General features: G+C 43.3%; 4 protein-coding genes across 5 annotated transcripts in view; 2 read left to right on the top strand and 2 right to left on the bottom strand.

Moving 5' to 3' along the window:
- Positions 1–3787, top strand: part of rock2a (rho-associated, coiled-coil containing protein kinase 2a) — a 32847-nt gene extending 29060 nt beyond the window's left edge. The window contains exons 28-32 of one of the 2 annotated variants that reach the window (XM_079175258.1): positions 69–157; positions 280–358; positions 523–784; positions 919–1132; positions 3766–3787. In XM_079175258.1, coding sequence (XP_079031384.1) covers positions 69–157; positions 280–358; positions 523–784; positions 919–1132; positions 3766–3769 — 648 coding nt within the window. In that variant the 3' untranslated portion in view covers positions 3770–3787. Of the gene's footprint in view, positions 1–68; positions 158–279; positions 359–522; positions 785–918; positions 1133–2063; positions 2569–3765 lie in introns of those variants that run through there. The other variant, XM_079175259.1, reaches the window with a different exon arrangement.
- Positions 3788–5454: 1667 nt separating this feature from the next.
- Positions 5455–11183, bottom strand: slc66a3 (solute carrier family 66 member 3). The gene is made up of 7 exons (XM_079175308.1): positions 10710–11183; positions 9587–9669; positions 8451–8520; positions 8260–8317; positions 7922–8042; positions 6837–6878; positions 5455–5858 (listed from the first exon to the last, which is right to left on the bottom strand). The coding sequence occupies exons 1-7, from the start codon at positions 10853–10855 to the stop codon at positions 5758–5760; spliced, it is 621 nt and encodes a 206-aa protein (XP_079031434.1). The 5' UTR covers positions 10856–11183; the 3' UTR covers positions 5455–5757.
- Positions 11184–13527: 2344 nt separating this feature from the next.
- On the bottom strand, positions 13528–14460 carry cimip5 (ciliary microtubule inner protein 5; the record flags this gene model as incomplete). Its single annotated transcript, XM_079174738.1, has 3 exons — positions 13528–13719; positions 14040–14079; positions 14243–14460. 3 exons carry the CDS (start codon positions 14458–14460, stop codon positions 13528–13530), a joined length of 450 nt encoding a protein of 149 aa, XP_079030864.1.
- Positions 14461–15202: 742 nt separating this feature from the next.
- Positions 15203–26764, top strand: part of LOC306707665 (CAP-Gly domain-containing linker protein 4) — a 36860-nt gene continuing 25298 nt past the window's right edge. Inside the window, exons 1-6 of the mRNA XM_079175228.1 lie at positions 15203–15291; positions 20174–20305; positions 21409–21548; positions 22070–22163; positions 22378–22539; positions 25627–25745. Of these exons, the coding sequence (XP_079031354.1) occupies positions 20188–20305; positions 21409–21548; positions 22070–22163; positions 22378–22539; positions 25627–25745 (633 nt within the window). The 5' untranslated portion in view covers positions 15203–15291; positions 20174–20187. The remainder of the gene's footprint in view (positions 15292–20173; positions 20306–21408; positions 21549–22069; positions 22164–22377; positions 22540–25626; positions 25746–26764) is intronic.

The following is a 26764-nucleotide window of genomic DNA, read 5'->3' on the forward strand; positions in this document are numbered from 1 at the left end:
TATATATATATTTACAAGTATTTCTTCAATTTAACATAACCCCTAACGCGTGCATTCTGTTCCCGTAGTATGTTGTAGTGAGCAGCAAGAAGATTCTCTTCTACAACAACGAGCAAGACAAAGAGCATTCCATTCCCTACATGGTGCTCGATATAGAGTGAGTATAACACCCGAAGACAACCCGGGACTCGTGTGGTCTCCTGTAGGGGGGCATTTGTTGTTGAACTGAGGTGCAGATATCGCTGTGATAAGGGGACGTTGCTATTTTTCTTCACACAGCAAACTTTTCCACGTGAGGCCCGTCACTCAAACAGACGTGTACCGCGCAGACGCCAAAGAGATTCCCAGGATATTCCAGGTCTGTCTCAGCAGCTCTTCGATGGTTTTGTTATTTGAATTCTTAATTTGATCTCTGATGTCTTGAATGTCCGGATAACCAACATGTGATGTTTGTTGAGTGTCATAGCAAAGAAAAAAAATCCTCCTCCTCCTCATCCTCCCCGTTCTCTATCGACTGGCCAGATTCTTTATGCTAATGAAGGCGAGAGCAAAAAGGAGCCAGAGTTCCCCGTGGACTCCAGCGGGGAGAAGTCCAGCTACATCTGCCACAAGGGCCACGAGTTCATCCCCACTCTCTACCATTTCCCCGCCAACTGCGAGGCGTGCACCAAGCCGCTGTGGAACATGTTCAAGCCGCCGCCTGCCCTGGAGTGCCGGCGCTGCCACATCAAGTGCCACAAGGACCACATGGACAAGAAGGAGGAGATCATCGCTCCATGCAAAGGTGGGCCAGCTTCACATAGATCTATGGGCAACACGTCGGTGCTGCTTGCAGACGTGAAAAATAAATTGGAATTTTTCAGCAATACCGATTGAGCTAGTAAATATAACTCTTGCGCAATCTCTCCCGCCAACCAGTGAACTACGACGTGTCCTCGGCCAAGAACCTGCTGCTGCTGGCCGTGTCCCAGGAGGAGCAGCAGAAGTGGGTGAGCCGACTGGTCAAGAAGATTCCCAAGAAGCCTCTGCCGCCGGAGCAGTTTGCGCGCTCCTCGCCACGCGCCTCCATGAAGGTCCAGCCCAGCCAGTCCATGAGGAGGCCCAGTCGACAGCTGCCCACCAGCAAAAGCAGGTAGCAAAGCAGACAAGAGCTCACGCCTGAAATAGCTTTAGCTTTTCAGACAAGCTTGAAAAAATAAAATGTCTTTGATGGTGAGAAAGTAACCTTGTTGACCATCAGCATACAGGCTTGAGTTGAGACGGTATCATGGGTCACACTATAGCAATACTCGCGTGTAACGATCACCCTAGACTAGGCATCATATAACTGGACTGTATCACAACACTTACTGTTCCAATGGATCCACACAAACGGAAGAAGGAACGCTAAAAGTTAAAGCTAGGGTTGGTAATCATGAGAAACTAGCAAGAGTGTGCTAGATTATAAAACGACCCATCCCGAAAAAACCCAACCCAGTGTTGCCATCTCGCTACCAATTACAGTAGCTAGCAGCATTAGCAAAATCTAGCAAGAAAGCTGCCGAGTCACAACACAAAGACCGTCCCTTCAGGCCTCGCTCCAAAGCCACTCCCCCAAATTATCATTATGAACAAAACGATGTCATAACGAATGGAAACAACGAACATGTTAGTACTTAGCAGCTTGTGGAAGACTCCGGTGACGAGTCATGAGTGCAGAGACAGGGAGCCCGTCCAATCATTACATCCAAGCCGAATGATTGGTCGGGCTTATTACAGTCCTTTTTGTTGTTTTTTATTTTTTGTTAAGAGCATTTGACTCAATGATTGCTGTTAACAGAAATATCCCAAATGTCTTTGAAGGTGATTACCAGCTCTGCCTGTAATGCAAGTGAATACAAATCCCACCGTATTGTACTTTAGTTTCCAGAATCTTTTGGCCTCAAAATTGTCAAATAAAAAAAATCGGCCACTGTTGGCTCCTGGCCAATCTCTGATGTCTCAGGATATCTTCTCTTTTTGGACACCAGGTATGCATGCGCAGTTGTTTTTATCTGGCCGTCAAAACTAATCTCCCCTTTCAGATGGGAGGACTTTGGTCTTCAGGACTGGCACTGGGCCCTGGATGATATCGATGACGATTGTTCCTCTATTCATTTCTGATGACCACTTGCGGTAACACTGTGTGCTGTGCTGTGCTGTGCGTTGATTGCAGTGGCAGTGGAAAGCGGTTTCTTTAACACAGCTGCTGCCTCAGTCTGCTGTGATTCAAACATTGGCTCCTGCTTATACTTTTCTACCTTTTGGAAAAACGTGAGACCCATCATTTAGTCTTCAGGGTGGAAGCCGAGCACAACAACTAGATAAGTCTAAGCCTTGTCTGTACAAAGCAAGGTGCCGTTCTCTAGTTGCATCCTCCTGTTCATGTCCTCAATGATGTCTCCCCCACGGTGACCCCATGTCCTCTGACCTCAGCCCCCGCAGGTCAAATGGCTTCAAAACGAGGCAGGAAGAATCCCACAGCGGACACCGGTACAAATGACTTCTCTTCCTCTGCCCAGACGTTTCCCTGTAATGTGTGTGTACGTGCACTTACAGCCCGTGTCTTTCTGCACTACCTGTTCAGACACAGTCCCTGGTTGGTGGTGGTGGTGGTGGCGGTGGTGGTGGCGGTGGTGGTGGCAGTGGTGGGGATGTTGGTGCATGTGCTTGTCGGGGGGGTTCTTCGTCTGTTCACCTGATGCCACTGGGTGTTTTAAACCAAATGTCCTCTGGGTTGAAACTTGGTCACTTTTATGGTTTTGCATAATTCATTGAGTGGCCGAACAGGCAAAATGTCAAAAAACAATGTATCACCGTTGTTTCTCATGTACTCGTGCGAGTGAAATATATCTCATCTGTGTATTTAAGATTCAGTTAATTTATCATTGTTTGCAATAAATAAAAAAAGACTTAGAACGTTCTTAGAACATTGTATAATACAATGTTCCCTTTTAATGATAGTCTACAGAAGTAGAAAAGAATGTGTGGTCTAAATCTCTCCTGTTTCTGTGACTTGAGAAGAAGAGGAACATGTTTTCTTGGATGATCTTTCCGAGTTACTCTTTTTGCCTCATTCATGTATGAAAACAGGTAGAAAGAAAGTGCACATCACTTATCTGTACCGTGTGTTTAGAGCACATGGATACATTAAAACATCTGTAAGAAAACATGACGGGCTAGTGGTTCACTTCAGCCTCTGGTGGACGAGATGAGTATTACAACAACAAACACTAGTCATCTGTTTCACAGAATGGGGGGAGATTATCCTGGCAATCTTTCTTTTTTTTTCTTCTTTTTTTTATCTGCTCTTCAGTCATGAATACGTGAGAGAAATCTTTATTTCATTTATTTTTCTACTCAGGGCTTCGTTATGAACCCGATATAGCTGTGATTTGTGTTTACCGATGAGTTGCAGCACAAAGATACGTTTGCAGTAATTCAGTAGCCGTCTGCATTATGTAGTTTGTCCACCAGAGAGCACTGCCACATTTATTTTTGAACTGTAAAATGTCCTTTAAAAAAAAAAAACCCAACCCAGTATTGAGGTGAATCGTAGGGGGCTAAGAAGCCAGGAAGAGATCTGGTAGCGATACATAGAGGACCCGCTGGTGTTACTCTATTACCGTAAGGTCTCACTGACAGGTGTGCACATACAGTAGGAGCTTCACTGAGAACACTTTTCTCTGTGCCGAAACTTATGTTTGCTGAGACTAATCTTGCAACTGTTCCTCTCTCTCCCTCCAGTTAACCTTTCCGAGAGTGCGCCGTGTCATCAAGGTGGTGGTGGTGGTGGTGGGGGGGGGGGGGGTGTGCCCGCCTCAAGTCAAAGACTATACAACGCTCCGTCTGCAGATCGGCACACTGAACTCCACGTCGCTTCTCCACAACCCGCCCTGTCGTGCTTCAGCCTCGTGAGAGTCACAAAGTCTTGTTTCCTTTTTTTTTTTTGTGTTGAACTTCTTTCCCAGGCACTCGAAGCGGTAAGGACTAGCACAAGTCACCTGGTGATCTGTTCACCGAGCTGGACGGCTCGAGTAGCTCGCTGAGCTCCCGCAGAACAGAAGAGAGCTCTTATAACAAGACACACTTTACCTCAACACTGTCTGATTGAAGGACCCCAGCGGAGACAAACCACCTTTCTGTGGGGGATTCTTGTGGCCAAATATATATATATGTATTTTTTCCATTGTGTTTGAATGATTGTGAACAATATGAAGGGTTTAACGAGGGGAACACTACACTCAGAAAATGTGTCGGCTGAACGCAGCTAAGATTGTTGAACTCAGATCTCAGATACAGTATCTGTTACTCTCGCCTTTTTTTTACGTATTGATTGTAGCTTCTCGCTTCCCACGATTCTGCTTCCAGACACCGCGTGTCCACACGGGTCACGGAAAATCCTGAATGAGGCACTTAAGCAAAAAAAAACAAAACACTTCTAGGACAAGTCTGGGGCCGTCAGATAATCCCCACCCCGATGCCTCTCATTTGGATTCCGCTCTGAATCACCGGTTTGTCGGCGTCGTGTGACCACAGAAACGGTCACAGCGTGCACGAGTCCCGCTCCGGGTGGCATTAGATGGAGGTCCACGCAGGCCCGCAATGTTTCAAACCTGCACTGTCGAGTTCGGAGGGGTTAATGTTTACTGAATTCACCGTTACTGCTTCTCTGATCCTTTTTCTTGTTTGAATGTACATCTGGTTCTTCACCAGAGACACGCAGGCATTGTATTACTTCTATATATCCAAATATACTTGACCGAAGTCCCCTTCTCGTCACCAAACTACTCTGAGTGAACTTGCATGTGTTTGCCTTTTCAGGCCTCACACTTCAGTGCCGTCACCCACACGCCTCCACCTGTTAGGAATGTAGTGTTTGTTTGGATTGAACCAATTAAAGAAGCAGAAACAATGAAGGTATGCAATCACATCCCATGAGTCCAAATACTGAGCCGCACTATTCCGTTGAAAGTTTTTCTAAAAGTGTTTGTCCTGATATTTTTGTATTAAAAGTAACCAAACTCTGAGTTTGGGCACATTGTTGTGTATGTGGCTTACATAGCAGGTGGGGAGTAACTGTGTGTGTGTGTGTGTGTGTGCGTGTACCGAGTGCTCTCCTTTAACCAAGAAGCATGTTTTATACATATAAATATACACAGTATATATATTTTACATGCCATACAGTGCACACTATTATTTATACAGCCTTGTCCACTTTGTATTTAAAGGGCTCTACATCCAGAATGCATGTTTGCTACCAAACGGCTCTATTATAATAATAATTAACTTCAACAATAAAGATGTGGATGTGCCTTTTGGTTTTGGATTATTTTTCTGCCTTGAAGACAAAAAAAAATAAAATCTTGGAAAGTAGAATTCTGTAAAAGATGCACAACAGTGCACGAGACTGAAATGACCACAGTGTAAGAAGCTTGAATGTTTGATTTATTAAAATAGTTCAGAAAAATACAGTATTTCATATCCTGAGGAGGAACGCTACATTTTGTCACATACAGTATGAAAATGCTCTCACTACACATCACTGGAATATTATTATTAAGAAATGATACGTGGGTTCAATACTGAGGTAATGATATTTAAAATGCACATTATTTAACGGGTCAGTATTACAAAAGCTGCTTGCATAACCGTTAGTCAGTCCTGTGTGTCCGCAGTAAGCCGGTTCTCGCTCGGCTGGGAGTGAGCCCCGGGTCTCAGGGCCCTGGCTGTCAAAGCTTAGTCCTCTTTCTTGGAGCTGCTGCCGTGCCTCTGGTAGAAGAGCACGGTGAGCAGCACCCACAGGTTGAGCAAAGTCATGGCGACGAACCGCACCAGAACTGAGACAAGGAGACAGGTTTCTATTAGTGACGTTAGAGTTTATCCCTCAGGGACACGGAATATGTGAGTGTGACGGTTAAAGAGGGACGTAAATCAAATCCTTCGCATTTGATTGGAGCGCTAAAAGGTGGGCGGGTATAGAATATAGCGCCATACAGAACTGAAAGTTGTAAACTGGTGGTTGGATGTCATGATATGATTGGTTGGTACTAGCTTACGAAAGCACTCATTTTGTTTTCCAGGAAGTAAACATGATTGGATTTCGATACAAAATAAATGTTTTTTTTGTTGCATATATTATTATTATTATAAGTTAGTGCACAAGTTGACCAGAGATGTGATTTAAAATGGTTAAAAAGGCTTTTTCTCTCATCTGAACTTAGATATGTATATTTATACATAAGAACTTAAGGATTCAGACACGCTAACATCAAGACGATGCAAGTTAAAATAAAGATGAAATCCTGATTTCCTCTGCAGAAATTGTAGCTTCTTCAGAAATGGAAACAAAAGAATTGGAGGCCCTAAACTGAACCCTTTCTAAACTCATCCGGGTGTATTGTGCTGCCTCCCTCCTCGTCACCGTGCACACTTGGCCTGTTAGCCGTTAGCAATAGCAGAGTCTCCCAAATGCCTTAACCCTTTCAGCATCCTGGTTCATGTCCCCCTTCCATTTCCTGACGACATAGGAGTAACAATGCTGAGTACTTCTGTTGTACAGAAACATTTTGCCGTCGGATGCATGGATCACTGACTAATGCGCCACACTGGTAGAGTCTAAAGGAATTCTAAATCCTGTCCCTCCCAGCAAAGCACCAGACCACAACAGAACAAATAACTCACTCATGTTGAGTGATGATGGTTATTTAGGGAAATAAATCAGTTTGCTTCTGAAACGTTTATGGAGAGTGGTAGAACATCCTCCGTCTGGGATACTCCGCCTCCCCCACAGCCACCTGTAATTCCCTTTGACTCACCCTGCATGTCTCCGGTGGTCACCGTGGTGGTGTAGATCCGCGCTGAAACAGAAGAGGAGACGAGTCAACGACATCCTCGTTAAAGGGAGCATCCGATATTCGGGTAATGATGTGTGGAATTGCTAATTTGGATGAATCCGGAGCGGGGTAAACGGCGTTCTGCATATTCATGGTGTGAAGCGTTTACAGTGACGGGCCACTCCAGGGAGAAGAGGAAGTCTCCGCAAATTAGTTACGCTTTTTCTGACTTCATTAGGAATGCTAAACACGAGGGATGGCCAAATAACAGGGTGCTATTTAAAAAGAGGAGATAGGTAGTCATTGTGTCCCTGTCCACTATGAGCCTTCATTAACCTGGACTAATTGATTCTAATGAGACATTTTCCAAAGGTACCACTCAATTATGCCATAAAGGCATGACGTCGTCGCCAATACGGGTTTTAGGGAGCGACCAGCGAGCACAAGCTTTCCCAAAAAAACCTGCCATTAATGAAATTCCTCGGCATTTAAATGTTTTTATTAATCTCCTGGTAGCTTTTAGCATCTTTGTGTGAAGTTGCGACAAGGGTTTGAATAAAAATCCTGCGCATTTGATTGGACCGGTACAAAGTGGGCGGGCTCTAGAGCGCAGCGCGATACGGAGCTACAGAGGGCTGGTAGTTCCTCACACACCTCCGTCAGTAGTGATGTGAAGTTGTGGATTGACTGTCGTTCTATTTGGTTTAACACAGGAAGAAATGATTGATTTTGATAAAGAAATACAAAAAACATTTGTCTTTTTTGCATAGATGCACAATAAAGGATGTGATTTACACATTGTTTTTCACAGCCTGCAGCTACTCTTCCAGTTCATTCTCACCGCTCTATTTGCCGCCATTTTTTAGCTGCTGTCAGCACCACAGCTCCCGCCGTGTCGCTAACCTGTCCACCGACAAACTGCGGGTGAACATAGCGGAGCGTTTGGTAGCTAAAGACACCGATATAAAGGGGCCGGTGGGAAAGCAGAACAGCAAGAATCAAGAATAGAGTGAATCTGTTCTGAAGTGTCAGTGATGGTATTTTCACGTCCAGCATGTGACACTCACCCATACACGTGTAGGTAGCCATAGCCCAGGTGAGGGCGCTGACCTGCCCAGCGTCCTTAGACCTCCACAGGCTCTGCAGCTGGACAAATTTACTGGCGGCACTGATGAAGGTGCACAGGCTCTGAAAGAGAGCAGATGGTCAGACCCGGTCTCTCTATAGTGTTCCTGCCGGTTCAAGTATCAACTCTACGATTCAGCTAAAACATATCCAACACTCTCTGTAGAAAACTTTTAGGTAGCAGAATCACCGCCCTCTCCACACCCATCTATACTGCTGACGCCCCATCTCTCTGCTCAGTCTGTGACATGCTGGCACTTGTGATTTACGGATTCATTACCATAGCCAAGTCTACGATCCACTTCTCCACAGTGAGGAGCCTCCAGCCCCCGACCAACCTGAGCGCGTCACGTCAAGGCAATATCACGGAACTGTAAAAAAAATAAATAAAAAGGGATCGACAAAATTATCAATGGCTCGTTGATTTTCTCCGACTCTCGATGGGGGAAAAAGAAGGTGATGAAAGGATACAGCAAGGTGTAGAGGAGGCTCTGCCGCAGGCTGCCGTTGTAGTGGAGGATCAGGAGCAGGAGAATGGCGTCTGGGGGACACACAGGGCGGGTTAGGACGCGCACATGGGCAGTTGGCTGCATGTCTCACGGGGCTGGGTTTTCACTTTGACGGGTACCAATAACAGTTTGTTAACTTACTGAGAAACTAACATCTCGGGATTTAACAAACTCGCTACTATCTGCTGCACACAAGATGTCGGAGTCCGCCGTCGTTAAGATGACGGGAATAGGCCTCCTCGTGCGGATATGAGCTGTCGTGGGTGTCATTTACTCTGGGGACATGCTGTTAAAAATGGCAGATTTTGTGCTCCATGACTTAAAAAAAAATAATGTACTGTTGATCAGACCACCGATGAGACGGGCATTAGCTAGCTAGCGCACCTCGCCTTCCCTCACGACTAACTTCCCGCCGCTGGGACTCTACTTTGCCGGGAGGAGAGCGGGCTGCAGCTCCGGAGACGGCCTTCAGTGAGCGTCTGTAGCTACTGGAACTCAGCCAGCGCTCAGCCCAGTGCAGTGAGTCACAATTATTTAAAAAAAAATGTAAAAGGAAAAGCAGCAAATATCCACATTTGTGACACTGGAACCATGAAATGTTTTTAAAAACCATCAAAATAATTGATTAATGGACTACTGGTTTCAGCTGAAGTTTGGGACTTTAATTCATGACAAACATCAACTCTTCATATGTTTTGTGTGCAAAAATCGAAATTTGTAGAGTAGCTAATCTGTCATATAAATATAGTGAAGTAAAAAGCAGACAGTGGCACGAAAACAACTAAACTCAAGCAAAGTACAAGAACCTTGAGTGTGTATTTGAGTAAAGTACCGGAGTTAATGTCCTTAGTTAGTATTTTCATCATTCTCACATGACTCACTATCGATTTTCGGTCAAACCCCTTTATGGAATATTAGAACTCGGACAGATATTAGAATATTAGAACTCGTGTCACTTTGATGCTCTGCTTTTGCTGTAACAATATGAGTTACCTCATGGTTAAATTAAATACCATAACTGCCTGCAAAATCACAATCGCACACAACGTAAACACATGACGCCTTGTTGAAGGACGTCATGTGACTCCAGCTGCTCACCTTGAGCAATGAGGATGGGATATTCCAGGTATGTTGGAGGTGGGTAGTCATAGTACATCTGGTATGTTACAAAAACGATGAACCTGTGAAGCAGACAATGGCGTCAGGTTATCACACGGCGCTGTAATGTTCAGTGATGAAGAGGAAAAACATTCAAGCAATGTTCAAAAGCAAACAAGACGGAGACCTGGTGAGTGGAGATGCCATAAAATTACTTATTTTTGTATAAACATAGCAATAAGTGCAGTTTAAAGCTTGGCTATTCCACTGGAGCGTGCAGAGGGACAGCAGACAGAGGAGACATGTAGGAACAGTGCAGCTACTGCCAGGCACCGGCCCCTGAGAGCCGGGGACACTGACAAATGGTATACATACAGCCTTACACACCCAAACCAGACATGATCCAAGTGGAGCTGGCTGTGAATGTGAAAGGCGGATTTTGTTCCCAGCTCTTTGTCTGTGCTTTCTGCTGCAGACACAAGGAGGTATCCTCACTGCTTCACACACATGTTGGGACAAACGGACCCAACCGAGGCCACAGTGTTAAGCCTCCACGGTGGGATTATGTGTTATTATAAAACAGCTTTTCAACGGTGCACCTCAAAACTCCTGGAGACGATGTCTAATGTGCATGTCCTATATTACAGCACATCTAGAACAGAAACTGGCTTTCTTATACTCTTACTCGCACCAAGAAGAATCGGTGCATTTCACTCATGTCTTGCGCCAAAGGCAAACAGTGGGGCAGTGGGGATAGTAGGCTACAGCAATAATATAGCTTTCATGACGGTTTATTTGTTTAAAAAGGGTAGATGGTGGTTCAAACATGTGCCGAATTTACCAATACATATCAGGGATTCAGTAGTGGTTTCACATCACGTCCTAGGATGTGTTTGCGTTTACCTTAAACCGAAGACATAATAAATGACAAACATTTGAAATGGAGTTTGGTGGCGGGGTTCTTCCCACATAGCACCACGTGAGGAACAGGAAGACATCACAGCCACACCAGCATTGAATATTGGCAAGTAATGCACTGCACACCTTACTAAATAGGTCGCAATGAACTTCCCTTTTGACATCAAGGTAGCAACAGCGTTTAGCGAAAAACTCGCAAACGTACCCGACCAACTCCAGGAGAAGACTGTTGAGACTGACTCCAGCCGATGATTTCGCCCGCATCAGTGCAAAAATCTGGGGGAACTTCAGCACCATGCACACGAACAGCGTGCTGAAATTGGCGGCGTGCAACAGCGTATCGGTCGACATTTTCCAGACACGGAAATAACTAGATATGAGCTTTAGACTGTCAGATCTCAGAGGATTTAGCTAAAAGTGACGGCCAGATGCTGCTGCTGCGCTGTCACCACCGTCAAGGTAGATTCATTTAGAGGACTCTTCCGTTTGGTACTTTCCAAGTAAAAGAAAATAGAGCTTTTTAAAAAAAATGTTATCGAGCCAAAATATTTCATGCAGTAAAACTGTAAAATCTAAATGCAAAATATGGAGATTTGAATGTTGAATGTACGGTAAGTCTCAAAAGCGACGCTACTTCCAAATTGTTCTTGAAGTAAGCTAGCCTTAGCTAGACTACTTATTCTGAAGGGGAAGTTGTTTGATTCCCTTTATTATTCTGTGAATGTTTCGTGTCAGCCGGCGCTGTTCTTCACTTCACTTCCGCATACATCCACTGAACGCTGATTGGCTCAGCCGAGCACACACGTTAGAGATCAAGGTATTTGAAGTCCTGAACATGAGATGTTTCTCTCTCTTCCGGTCTTCTGGTTCAAACGAGTCTGCCTTTCGACATGTTGGAAACTAGGTGACACTTTGAGGTCTCGTGATGGAAAGCATCTCAGTACTATTACTACTCAAATGCTACATGCACGATCTGGTATAATCTGCTGTGCTGTTTAAACACAGGGTGTCATCTAGAACTTAAACTCAGTCAAGTACACCCAGACTATAAAATGCGAAAGCTTTATTTGAATGAGACATTGACTTCGATCCAGATCATACAAGCGTTTCCAATTCGTTTGGGGACCAACATTTCTTCCTCAAATTTAGACAAAAGGGCAGTGGCGGGCCGTTAGGGCCTGCAAAGCCTTCTCTGCTGGCCTAAACAGAATCACAAAGTTATAGCTATTTTATAATTTAATATGTTTTCTTAAATACATTTAATGTTTTCTTATATGTATTATAATTTATAAAAATATTTTTCCCATTATCTTATTTTCTCATTGCACAGCTACTGTGCTCCTCAGTTGCTCTGCTTCCAGTGCAGCTTGTTGTAAGTAGAGCTTTTATCCAATCAGATTTCACCTCTGTGTCTCTAGTAAGAAGAGAGGCCCCAGCCTGCAGACTCACCCAGTGCTGCCATGTGCAGTGAATGGGGACGATATTGTTGATTCAACCAATCAGATCTTTAGTTTGGGATTCATGGCCCCACCAGAGCAGTTTGCAGGCCTAGTTACGTCAGCTCAGAGTCCAGATGCCTCTCTGCCAGCAAGGTGCAGAGTGTGCTGTGATTGGTCAGTGGGCGGGCACGTGACTATGTGCCCGCGAAACGTGATCGCTAGCAGAGCTTTCAAGTGGAAATATTTGAAAGACATTTTACCTAGCTTTGTTTTTTTAATATGAAATGGCGGAAGGAGTAGAAACGGATTTAGTGGCGGAGTTACTGGGAACGCTTTTCTCAAGAAAGACATTTCTGAACAAACTGGACAGTAAGAAACGACCCCACAGCTAGCAGCCCTGACCCAGCCAGGAAAATGATTTTTATGCAGCGTCAGAAGCGTTGCACATGTTATGGCTGGGAATGTGTTTCATTTTAACTGAGCGTCGGTACTTTTGGAGAGACTCGAGTGGATCTACAACTCACAACCGCGGCCCGCCCTTCGCCGGTCCACGGCCGAAGACGACCACCGAACGAACGCGGTCGAAGGCGACCACCGAACTGCGGCGGAAAACGGACCACCGACCGGCCGCGGAAGACGGACAAGCGACCGGCAGCGGAAGACAACCGAACGTCGGTCGAAGACGACGACCGAACAGCGGCGGACCACGGACAACCGATCGGCGGCAGATCCGGTTGGACTTCTTACTGGAACTGATGTACTGGGATTAAACTATTTGTCAGCATAGACAGCATTTGGTAAGTGAACTTCGTTTGTTTACCTCTACTGTTCATTTGTCAATCGTAGCGTTTTTATGAATAGTATTTGAATGGCTCGTGCTCGTGTGGTGGAATGCGTGGATCCGCTGCAGGTCTGCTGGATTGATTTGTTGCTTTGTTGTCATATGAATATGTGCGACTGCGCTTGTGAGTTTGTCATTGTGTTACATTGATTTGGACTATTTTGTCCATTAATGACGCAGCGTCCCGTCATGCTCGTATTCATGTATCTGCACATTTTATTTCATTTGTCAAATGTTGCAGTGTTATGTGAATATGCGGCTTTTACACGAAACAAATAATAACCCGTAGCTGTGACGTCATAATGAGGTTATTAGAAGTGGAGAACAGCACTGAAGGCCCAGGTATAAAATCCACGGCCCGCCACTGCAAAAGGGGCAGTTTAGAACATAACATCATACACAATGGTATTATAAAGCAGATGTAACAGTAGGCCTACAACAACCTGAGAGACACTGTCACTCACGTTAACGTGCAGGTAAGCTACATCATAGTAAAAATAACACAAATTATGAATATAATTATGTGGAACTGTGGCTTAGAGTTCCTGGTAAACATGTAACAATATGTAACCGCTTTTTTAAAAAATTGAATAAAAAACATAAAAAAACATAAAACCAATTTAACCCCAACAATATAATATATTCTAACAGCATCAGCAAGTATGAGCTATGGCGAGTGTGTGTCCCCCCCCCCATGCCAAATCCATCTAAGCTCCAAGTGACCCGTCTTCGGGTGAACAGGTCTAGCCGGGCAGCATCTCTGGGTCCTGCAGGCACTTGTGGTGGCTCCAGAGCGACAGCCTGTCCAGCCTCACCAGGTCGCTCCCCAGCGGAGAGGACAGCCTGCTGCCGACCAGCTGGTTGCTGGTGTTGGGGACGCGGTCGGAGAAGAGCGACACGTAGCAGGGCAAAGGCTCCTCCGGCTTCAGCTGGCCCTACACACACACACACACACACACGCACATGCACACGCACACGCACACACAGATTTGGTGTACCATTATAAATAATTTACAGGAAGTGCAGTGCTCTGTGCTGTGTAGTCACTTGTTATTACACTACTAGTGGTCAATATTTCCCATGTGTCATGCACATTTAATAGCTAAGGTGTCAGGCTGTTGGTTAAATAAGAAAGATATTAGAGCATGTTGATTGAAGAGGTTGAGAGCCGGAAAAAAGGATTTAGATTAGATATAACGTTAGTTCTTAGGAATCTCAACAATATTAGTGAAATTCAAACACATTCGGTCCTTACCATCTGATCATAGTTCCTGAGAAAGTTCCACTTCTTCTCCCTGTGGGCCACATATTGGTCAGTATAGCCTCAGTGATCAATACTGCCACAACTTCAATGGACTCCAACATTTTAGTTTGTAATCAACATAATAGTAATAAAGTCTTGTCATCCGCCATCATCATTAGCTACCAAGACAGTGATTATCTGACCGTCACACTCACCACTCCTGCACTCCTCTCCTCTCGCCCCTCACCGCCTCTTTCCACACTCGGTCCTGTTTAACGGGATCGCGCCTGTCTAGATTCGGCTCCGCGGACGCCGCGCCTGCGTGGCGCGTCCTGTCAGTCGGCTGCTGGGTCGTTATCGGCCTGGTCCCGTAGGCTCGTTCCGGTAGCCGGTAGCCCGCGGAGGACACGCGCCTGACATTGTTCAAGTCCATTCCGGTGGTATACAATCCTGGTTTAATGCGCAAGTTAGCTGAGAGTGTGTTGAGGAAATCACTGCCCAGGACTGTGCCCGTTTTGTTTACGTTTTCATGGAAACGGTGTTCCGGCGGGGAACAAAAGAGGCCTCACCAGCGAGGGCAAATAACAATACTTTCAGAATAAAATGCAAATAGGCCACAATTAATATACGTGTACATCACCAACCAGCAAGTGAGGAACTCGCTCTTACAAAGCACCACGCATTTTAACAATGTTAAGATAAACTCACATTTAAGACAATTAAAAAATACACTTCAGCTTCTGTAGCTGCACTACACATCTACACATGTTGTTAATGTCCAGGAGGTTAGGTCTACATACTATTTAAGATACTTTTTTCTCAACAAAATTCAACAGCTTTTTTGTGCACTTCTGCAGAGGATAAGTGATGTTCTTCTACCTAAAAATATCCCCATGTACAATCATTGATATATACTTAAACATGGCACTGCATTTGCTTGATCATGTTCAGGGGAACAGTGTATGTGTCTGAAAGGAATAATTTAAAAAATACATTTAATCTGAAACTGTTTACCATGCAGTTCAAACGGTCACCCTTGTTTTTATTTACTGAAGTTTGTAATGGGTGTGTATTGTAGTTTTGTCACATTTATTTTGAAGAACGGAAAAGTGTGAAACGCCTTTATTCTGAAATCGAAATGCTGAAACAGGATGTGTGTTCTTTAGTTACGTAGAACACATTCGAATTGACGGAAGTGAGAACCGCTACTCACTAACCCGGTCAATTTCCCCATGAGCGAATTGAAACGTGCGGCCAGGTGAAGGTAACGCAAATGTTATTTTTTGTGTACTGTTACCTTTACGTGACGTTTATTTCTATGTGTAGTCGTAAAGTGCATTTGAAGCGGGTAGAACGCTTGGCCCAGTGTTTGTGCTCGATAACATTAACGTTACCTCTGAGGAGCTAACGTTGGAGAGGCACTTGGCAACTTTTTCCTCAATGCATGGGATATGTGGAATCTTTGTGGTTGCTAACTGCTTACATTTACCATGCACGCACTGAAAAATACGATATAGTGTATGTTAACTCTCTCCTAATGCGAGCCGGCTTTTAACATATGCTAGCCGGCTAGCCAGTTAAACGTCACTGTCAGCTATCTTATGCTAGTATGAATAACAGACGTGTTAAGAGCCGAAGTTCACTGGAAATCAATTATATAAGTCTTAGGACATTTCATAAGTTTTCAGTTGCAACAGTCTCGGTGTCAACAACCCCCCATAAGACGAGGGAGTGGTCGCTTAGCATGACCTCTTCGGCTGTAACAATTAGCTCAATTAACGCTAGCTAAAATCTAGGTTAATACAGGAAATGGTCATATTAAAGGTTGTAATAAGCAATATAAATGACCTATCAAACTACTACGGGACAGTGTTTGCGTAGCTATCTGTAAATAACTTGTAAGAGTGGTGCACACAGGTGTTTTCAATTTCCGGATGTCACCAATATATATATATATATATATATATATATATATATATATATATATATATAAAAAAAAAGTGTCTAATTAGGCAGAGTGAAAACACGTGTGTTAGTGGTGGACCGTTTGTGTGTCGGAGCTCTGCGGTTGTGATATTTATTAGACCCTTTTTGAGTCAGACGTTGGCTCGTAATTACAGGTAAAAGCGCAGGTGTGAGTGATGACACTAACTGCATTCCATTTAGTAGAGCCAGCTCCTGGTAGGCTACTGTGCATGCTGGCCCAATGTGATGGTTTAGACCAGGGGTGGCCAACCAGTCAGAGACCAAGAGCCACATTTTTTACTGTGTTACCGCAAAGAGCCACATCATACACATGGGCACACATGAACATCACCCTATCCCTTCCTCACACACACACATACCTTTGCTCAGCCAGATTTATTGTAAATGTCACACACCAATATGATAATGACAGAAATTGACTCCTAAGACCACAGGCCAGTCATTTTCAACAATGAACATTGTGTGCACTGTCTCACACAGACAAACTCTCAGTTCAACCAAGTCCACAAACAAAAATATAATAATTTACAATAGTGTTTTTCTTTTACTATGCATGTTACTTAGTGGGACTTCTGGCATTCCTTGCCTTGAACAATCCTCTTCAAATCTGGCTTGTATTCCGTTGTTGCCACTCGAAGCAATTCTTTCACATGGGTGTCAGTCAGAACAGATCGATGCTTTGATTTCACGTGTTTCAGGGTAGAAAACACAGACTCGCAGACGTATGTTGACCCAAACATTGACAGTATCTTAAGCGCAGCCCGTTTGACATTGGGGTATTTTTTCATTGGCACACTTTTCCAGAACTCAATGGTCCCTTCCCTTAAAGCAGGTTTGAGTTGGTCCTCCTCACAAAGATCGATCATCTCCAACTCAGCCGCATCCTCATCTGTGACTAGCGGGGCTTTCAAACAGTCCGTCTCGGCGTTAAATGGGTCGACGAGGAACGTAATCTGTGGCCGCACATGCGCGTTTGACGAAAATACCGTATTTAACTCAAGCGAAGCGAACACGAACATTAAAAAAACACAAATACAAACTTCGATATGAACGTAAGAGCCGCATGAAACCGGGCAAAGAGCCGCATGCGGCTCGGGAGCCGCGGGTTGGCCACCCCTGGTTTAGACGGACACTTAATGGAACTGAGTCACCATCGACACAATTTGTTTCACCAGTGCAATATAGGTCGTACTCCACAGCACTACCTCTATTGTAATCAAGAAGCTATAGATTTTACTTTTTAATTAGGTGTTCTGTCCAGATAATAAGTAGTGATTCTGAGGGAACGTTTTGTACCGCCTCAATCCTACAACAAACTTTGTTGTGATAAATGCTGTGCGAACGCAGCATTTAAATGATTCACATTGAGACAAAATGGGGTAGTTTGCATGTGCAGCACAAGTAGTCACAAGCACAAAGCAACGGGTGCCCACATGAACTGAGTTATTGGTGTGAAATATGTCGCAGTATTGTCTCTTCATTAGCTGTGAGGATGGGAGGGGGGTGACATCATGGGCCAGACAAACAAGGCGAGGCTTAATGAAGAAGTAGGCCATTGTCCCAAGTCCCACTGCAAAGTCCTAATCTGCAGACAGCCAGTCAGTGACCTCAGAGAGGCATCAGGAATATCTCGCCTCACTCTTCAGCAGCTTGAAAGTTGGTGCTGGACCACTGACTAAAATGACAACTCATCTTCTGTGTTTCACATGGATCAGCTCGGGTATTAGAAGTAATGACATCTATGTCACGTTTGTTTCTTGGACTCATATTGGTGTGAGATTTATGATTTATTTCAAGTGATTAAATACATGCAATTAGTGACCACTTACTAGGTAGTTTACAGTTTACCTGAGAGAAATGCAGTCCTTTATGCTGAATGGGTGAATGGAAGCCACCTAGTTGGTGCATGTTCTTTTTGTTGCATGTGGTGTTGGAGGAATTCTTTTCGCCTGAGGCTTTCAGTTTGAAGTTGGGTTATGACTTCAGCTTAGCTCCTGATTGGTGTACTGGACATTTATAAACTATTGTCTTACTGTCACATGCAGGACACATGGGATCACTAAAGCCTGAATTACCATTAAAGCTAGCTCGCACACAGCAATTGTCCATGGATACACCCTAACCCACAAACCCTGACATGTTTTAATGTCTTTTTCATGATGTAATCTTGAAGATGTTGATTGTTCGTTTTTAGTGAGTTTCCTCTTTTAGATTACGAAAAATAGAATCCTACATGAACTCTCATCATACTGGACTCAAACAAACAAAAAATAACTTGCAACAATAAGACCTTTACCCGAGAATGGAGTCCATGGAATAGTCAGATATGAAGTCTTCACAGGGAACATTATGACACGTCACAGTGGGAACAGCACAGGTGCAAAAATAACAAAAGTCATGATGAGCGGCTTTAATGTTATCAGTAAGACCTTCGCTCTTCTTACTTGGACAAGTCAAAATGTGTGCCGTGAAAAAGTACCAGAAACTCCCACTCTGCTTCTAGTATTTTGTCAATGGGTGCTTTAGTAGGGTGGACGTTTGCTGTCAAGAGGAATGGGACACTGGCTTGTACGGTGAAAAGACAGTCGTCCTAATCACAACCACTGCCCTTTTACTCTGTTTGTCTGTCGCCCTACAGACACATTCTCTGCATTGTGGGTCTTATGGTTGACTAGTTGGAGGCGGTGTCAGTAGAGGTCGGCAGTGCACACCACTGGAAAGTGAGAGTGACATTCCATCTGGGGAGAGTCAGAAGTGACAGCTGGCAGTAGATAACCGATTGATGGGGTATAATGAGAGCGGGAGGGGCATTTATTGGAGGCTGAGGAGGGGAATGTGCTTTGGAGATATTTTGAGAAGCAGCTTGTTTAGATGTTCTGCTGGACCCAGTCTGTGTGTCTTGATTTTAGCTTAGCTGGACTGTGAAGCTCTCATGAGGATCAACGAGACGATGACAGTGAGTCTCAGACTCTGTGTGTGTGTGTGTGTGTGTGTGTGTGTGTGTGTGTGTGTGTGTGTGTGTGTGTGTGTGTGTGTGTGTGTGTGTGTGTGTGTGTGTGTGTGTGTGTGTGTGTGAGAGTTACGTTTTCTGTCCTTTTCCCCAGCGCCCTGTGTTCCTTTTTATATTGTCAAGAGTTTCAAGATTCGGCCAGTAGTTAAGCATATGGTCCCCATAAACACATTTGTTTTGAAGTCTTTAGGAAAACTAACATCAACACTCAAACTTTTTTTTGGCAGTAGAAATGATCTTTGACTCAAATGCAGACTTTCTTTCTCTCCAATCCTTAGGCCCAAGTGTCAGGTGATCTTGTCGGTTTGACAGTTTAGATGTATTAATCCTCATACGTTGACCTACTTCACATTTTACCTCAATGTCTGTCATTCTGGTAATATTGTAGGAACTAATGGTCTTCTGCTGTGTGTAATAGTTGCACCTTTTAGTGTTGCACTTGGATTCTGCAGTATACGTAATAGGGAAGCACTGATCTGACTTTTCTAGTCCTGATACTGATACCTGGGCTTTGGGTGTCTGCACATACTGAGTACGGATCAGATACCTGTGTTTAATTAATAAGCTGTATTCTTCACTCTATCGAAGAGACTGGGATCATTCTTTAATGTGTCAGGCATCATTAGGCGTGACTTAAAACATTGATTTCCTAACTTTGTACAACTAAACGTAACAAATGAATGCATAGATAATACACATTTGCATTTATTTCATTGTTATTTATTATTGAGATAATGAATTGTGCACCAGCAACTTGGTAAAGAATTAACAGCAATTTCAAATGTAGACCCTTTTTTAAACGCAGCAACAAATTGATCAAAACGTGAACAGAGCAATTTGTTGAATAGATCGGCCCCATTGTCACCGATATCAGAGGAGGATAAGAGGACAATAATAAAGCTATTAGTACTATGATATATTACTGCCTTTATATTTTAGTCTAACTTGACATTTAAGGTGGAATCAGACCCTGTTTTCTGAGTCACGTACAGTTACTTGAGAAGCTCACTGTTTTAGTGGGATACTGTCAGATTTACTGAAACCTCCTATGAAGTCACGATTCCTAAAGTGAGTGGCGTCCTCACTGCTCAGTGGAATCAGACCTCCATGTGTTCTCAGACTAGGTCGTCTAATATCGTTCTTGCCACAGGCCCTGAGGGGGAGATGACAAAGGAGGATGTTTCAGAGCCCGTTGAGGGAGACACCGTGCTGGGCTGGGCCTCTTCCCATCAGCGGTCCGTCATCCACCAGGTGGCCTCTGCACCGATGCCCAGCGACTGTGGTGAGGATCCACACACACACACACACACACACACACACACACACACGCACTTTCAGTGCATACATACAGAGGAGCCGTGTGACATTTCAGGTTGATTAACGGCCTCACTGCAGCACCGAACACACTGTGAACAGGGGGGACATAAACAGCTCCATGACTGGAATCTGAAAAATGTTTCCAGTGCGTTTCAGATCATGCAGTTGAAATAATGATCAGCTGATGACTAATGATTAAAACCACTGTTGGTCATTTGATCAGTGCACCACCAGGTGAGACTAATCAAGATTCAAGCCGTAATAATAATAATCAATAATGATGATTATCCTGACGGGATGAGATATCAAAGTCCTGAAACTGCCCTCAATTACTATGCTGGAGGGTGACATGGAGTTTTAGGGTGACATGTATCTATTGCTTGCTCCTCATTTGTTACTCTTATATATCATTGCATCATTCTTTAATAATAATTAAACACAAATATTTTCATATAGATTAATTTGTTGGTTCCAGTTTTACTTTTACTACTACTTACTTATGCAGTCCAGTGTGTTTGAGTAACTTAAAACATATTTATATATTCCTAAACATGTAATAGGTTTATCAGTTGATAATGGAGTTAAGTGCAGACAAAATGATCAGTTTTTAATCATATTTCATAGGTTAAGTCATATCGTCCTTCGTCAACATTAATGCCTTCTAAATTGACCCCCCTTCTATGTAATGCAGTCAGTAAAGCAAATGCAGAAGGTGTGGCGCTGGTTAAATAATAAACGGTGTTCACTGTGGAAGGCCAAGGCTATTTGTTTTCATCCTCAGAGGCTGAGCTCTAATTCCTCTTTTGGTTCCCGGCATGCCATCCGCCGTCACATCTGATTTCATCTGCAGGCACAGCAAAGGGCATTTCCCAAGATTACTCATTTGATTGAATCGATTGAACAGTGCAGTAAGTTGATGTATGTCCACGCTGCAGTGTTTCACACATGCTCTTTTCACACTCATATACAGGTGAAAGAGGAACATTAAGCGTTGGGGTTTCCAGTTCCAAGGTGACTCGCATTACAGTAAAACAATATCTGTCATTTCTGTCATCTCGCTACCTCCAGAGTTCTCCTTCTTTGACCCCAGCGAGCCGCATTGCAAGGAGGTTCTTCTGGATCCCAGCACCACCATACCAGAGCTGTTCGCTGTCCTCAGGCAGTGGGTGCCCCAGGTTCAGAAGAACATCGACCTCATCGGCAATGAGGTGACGCCATCCGGCTTTTTCCACAGTCTGTGTGCTTCAATACAAACTCTTCTCTGTCTGTAAAAGGTCACAATTCACAACTCCACTCATTCAGTTTTTATCAAGTTAATACAAAACTATGCTAAGTACAAAATATGATAACTGAAAACACCAAAATACTTCAGAATGAAATGAGCCTCTGCAAACCCACCCCCAAACCACCACCACCACCACGCAGAGTTACACAAAATAGCTGCAATGCAGTAGATTGTGCAGGGAAGCACTTGTCTCAAGGGTGAAAGCAGGAGATTATTTTCCCTCCCTCTCTCACTTAATAACTGCTACCCTTGAGAAATAAAATGCCTCGTTTCCATGTCAGTTTGCCCAACAATTCTCATCCAAATTTAAAGACAAGGCCCAGCTCACTTGTCATTCATCAGATCAGTGCCCCGGAGTTTGACTTTGTAGCCTATTATGTCATAATTCTGCACAGTGACACCAGCGGTCCTTAGTGACACACTGTTCCTCTCGTCTTCGCACAGATCCTGAAGAGAGGCTGTGGTGTGAACGACCGAGACGGTCTGACAGACATGAGCCTCCTGCACTACTGCTGCAAGGCCGGGGCCCCGGGCATCGGTTAGTATATCGACAGGGCTGTTGAATAAACACAGCTGAGACATCTACTCTGTCTTTTGTCACTTTAACTTGCTACTCTGACCACTGAACATTATCTTGTAAGACTCGATAAGCACCGCTATCCATCGGTGCTTCTCCTTAAACAGTCTCCAGAGCTGACATACTGTCTGTTACTTCACCCCACACATACATGTATCCCTCCTTTGTTCATCAGGTGCCGCAGAGACGTCTGCCTGCTTTGCCCGCCAGCTCCTCACCCTGGGCGCAGATCCCAACCTCCGCTCTCGCTGGACCAACATGAGGGCCCTGCACTACGCTGCGTACTTCGACGTGCCGCAGCTTATCCGGGTCATGTTGCAGGCCTCGCAGCCTGGAGGTGAGACTGCCCCTGCAGTCAGTACAGGCAAACATTTCTACTTTCATAACCAGCTGCAGTGGCGATTAAGGCCTCGGCCATTTATCTTTTTCCTGTGGTAAACATACTGAGTTGCCAGCTTCGTAGGCGTACCCACTGCAGCTACACTCAATCTAATCCAATACAACACCCCCGCAATGCAGCCTTATAATTTAATTCAAGAACCTTTTGGCATGTATTTTTTGTGGTAGGTGTCAGTCAGAGAGGCTGTACTGTACTGTAGTTTGTGTGCTGTTGTATTTTGGTGCTGAGGTTTTTCTAAATTTGATGATGCAGTGTGGATAGACTTGGACAGCCGTTTACAGCAGATTGACCACATTTCTTTTAATTATCACTCATTTAACACGAGTATGGAGTCCAATAGAAATCAGCACTCAGCAGATAAAGCCGTGTTGATGTTGCTGTAGTTAAGATGGAACAAAGAAACATGGGAAAAGCATTGTGCACCACAATCTGTGGGGTGTGGGGAGGAAGGTCCCTGACCGAAAGCTTGCTTCAGTAAACAAATGTTGCACAGATAGGAGAGTGGATGCTTTTCCTGTAACTACAGATTAATATGGACAACATACTGCACAGCAAACTGTTTAGGTGTGTTTGTTGAAGCCTAATGTTTAAACGTTTGTTTTCTGATTATTATATTTTGGATACTGTGATGCACTAAATTGGTGCTCAATCCATTGTGTTTATCATTTTCAAAGGAAAAATGCTATCTCAAGTCCAGGCTTGGTGAGTCTTCAGGGCCCAACTGCACTAAAGTGCCTTACGCGTGATTTAAAGTACACCTATTGTTTTAAATGGCCATAAATGCACCCAGGGGACGCCCAGCAACCAAAGCGCTTTCTTTGTGCACCGGCAGCACCGGTTTGGAGAGAGCTAAAAGGGATAAAAGCAAAGGATTTTTCCCTAGAGGACGATATTGTATTCAAGAAATCAACTAATAGTTATAAATTATAAGTTATAAATTATTTAAAGATAAATAAATACTACAACTGTTTCTTCTTTCACTGGTTATTTGCCAAATGTTGCCGGCAGTAGATCACATCAGCTGCTACTACTGAACGTAAATGGCGTATGTAACTGGATGGCCGGTTCGTGAACTCTCTATAGTGAGTAAAGAGACGAAGCCTAAAAAACAGCCTCTACTGAATTTACTGACCTTGTCCTGTATTATATCCTGTACCCTGAGTGGTCCCAGCATGCATGTATAAATCCCCCAAGAGACCAGGAAACCCTGTTCACTACAGTTTTATTTTGCATTACGAATACAATAAGTGCAACGGATTATTTTGTTGCACTTATTGTATTCGTATTAGTTTGTTTCTGCACTGTCCGTTTTCTCTGGTTTATGCTCTTAGATGCTTGTTCTTGCACCGAAGAGTACACCCATGTAGTACAAATCACTTCTGAGAACGAATGAATATTTTAAAATATTTAATAAACCTACATGACGAAGAAATTCTGATAAAATGGACCAAGTAACCTATTTTAATCACTCAAAAACATATATATAGACAAAGTACTTCAAGGTACTACAAGTACTACCACAATTTCACATATTTCTCACCAGGAGAAGGCGAGCAATGTTCACCGTTACCGATCTCAGCCGCGATTTTCACAGAGACACTGCATATCCAGGAGCACTAGCACAAGACACTGAATCGAACCATAGCTTCCGAATTCTTCTACTTCTGACCGTTACAGTTACAATTATTCTCCCGCAGATCATCACACAGCGCATCATCATAAATATTGAAACGCTCCGTACCTTTTTAGATGTTTTTCTGGAAGAAAATCGCCCCGAAATGTTTTTAATCCTTTTCCTCATTTGCAGCAGCTCTCTGTCCTTCGTCCTTCGAAACAACTGAGTCTCTACGAGCTTCTATGACGAATGAGTAATAATTTCAGTTTTGGCCAATGGGTTTGACCCATGGGGGCGGACCACGGTTTTCCATTATTTTATTGGCTTAAAATTCGGTCAAACAACTCAAATAATGTATCATTACACTGCCCACACTCTTCCAGGTTCAGATCTGTGAGAAATGCGCAAATCGGCCAATCACAGGCTGTGTTAGGTTCAATTACATCCCGTAAAACTGAAATTCAGACGAAAATGAGCCATGTTTTACAGGTTTTTATATGTCCCAGGCTCTCAAAATGATGCCAAACTGCTGTATTAGATAGATTGAACACTATTAGTGATAAAAGAAGTGAAATATATAGTATATAAAAGTACAATAAGACAGCTATATGTGCTCCTTCCAAAATCAGAATTGACGTTGGCTGACCTCAGCTGACCTGTACACCGGCATTGATTTCTCAGGCATACTTCACTCTATCAAAGCCAATTTGTTTTTTTAAAAGCGCTGCTGACGTGTTGTGATATGATTTGGGAGAGTTTAGGCCTTCGTGTGCATAATTTCAAATCAATAAAAGTGCTTTTTAGGCAGAAAAAAAAGGCGAACCTGAAAATGTTCAATTTGAGCTGTGTGTAACATTCATCCAGCATTTACCAGTAACATATACAATGACATATACAATTAATTAACAAAGCTCACATTTATTTGTGTTATTATGCCATTTAAATTTTTCAAATAGACCTTGTAGTTAGAGATTTACACTCTAGGGTATGCCATTTTCGAGCAGAGGTCTCAAAATAGGCTTAGGGTTTAAGAGGTTAAAAAAGGAGATGCACTTATGACTTCTGGTGATGAGTAGTTCTCTTGAATACCGATGTTGAATACACTTATTTTAAGTCGCTTTGGATAAAAGCATAGAACACTTTTGGCCTGATAACAGCTGCCAGATGCTGTAGCAATGACTCACCAATAGACCTGGGGCTGCAGGATACAGGTTTACTTTTTGAGTTATCTGGATAAATCCTTCTGTAAGTCCCTTCTCAGTAATCAGTCCAAAGTGTGATGGGGTTGATGTTAATGTAGCAATACTTACAGACTCTACATGGGCAGGATTCAAATCTTTCTGACGATTGAGTGTAAATGATGGTCGAAAATGGATCATGTCAGTGTCTACTCTCCTTTTTTTTTGTAGAGGTAGATGCCACCTGCAGTGACTTTGACTTCGGCACCGCCCTGCACATCGCTGGGTCCAACCTGTGTATATCAGCTGTCAGATGTCTCTTACAGCTGGGAGCCAACCCTGCTTTTAGAGTAAGTCACATTCCATTTTTTTATTTGCTGCATGTTTTCTTACATATGCTTTGAATTCTTTCACCAGAACAATTACATTTAATCCTTTACTCTTATTTACTTACAGACTTTTCTACAGTTACTAAGTTCCATGAGATACTAGGCAACCCTAATTTCTGTTCTTAACCTTGATGAGAACATTGTGAGCCTGCAGTGCTGCTGCACTAAAAGGTTTTGCTATCTTTACTGCAGATGAGTATGCTTTTATGGATCCAGTATAGTAAAAAAAATATATAGTCGAATTCAGAGAGAGTAACATGTTTTTTTTTTCTTTACCAGCACTCTAAATGCATACAGGTTGCTTTGACACAGTCCTCCAATATTTATGAAGTGTTTCATATTTCCCTTTGCCCTATCTATAAATAGTAACAAAGTACAGTACTAATATATCAGACTGCTGATGAGTATTTGTATTTTTTTATATTCTGTTTTTTTATTTTTAAATTAACTAATGGTTCAGTGACAGTTTACTGTCCACTAAACTAGGCCTATTAATAAATATATAAAATCAACAGGGATTTGGACTATTGGCCAAAAAAAACCCTGTCAAACATTTTTGATTTCTTATTGTCATAGTGGTTATTGGCATAAAAACCACACAATTCATATCTTTTGGAAATATTGTGTTGTATATTTGTATACATGTTTGCTATGATAAAAACAAATTCACTCCAATATCTATTTCATATTGCTGTGAAAACATCTGTATTTATTCAAGTTTCACGAGATTTACAAGATTACATTTGAGCACATGACAACATTACCATGTTACCATTTACCTCAATTTTACTGTTTAGAGCTTGAACGAACCACCGTAACTCAATGCAACCTCATTGATGTTAGCTGTTAGCTCCGTTGTAAGCATGTCTGTGTTGGTGTCTGTGCCATCACTGTGTGTTCTCTGAGCAGCATTCATGACAATTAATTACAATGTAATAAGCCTACGTGTTTGATTAAGTTAGTTGTTTCAAATGTTGCTA

Source organism: Pholis gunnellus (genome assembly GCF_910591455.1).
Source record: "Pholis gunnellus genome assembly, chromosome: 15".
Taxonomy (NCBI): domain Eukaryota; kingdom Metazoa; phylum Chordata; class Actinopteri; order Perciformes; family Pholidae; genus Pholis; species Pholis gunnellus.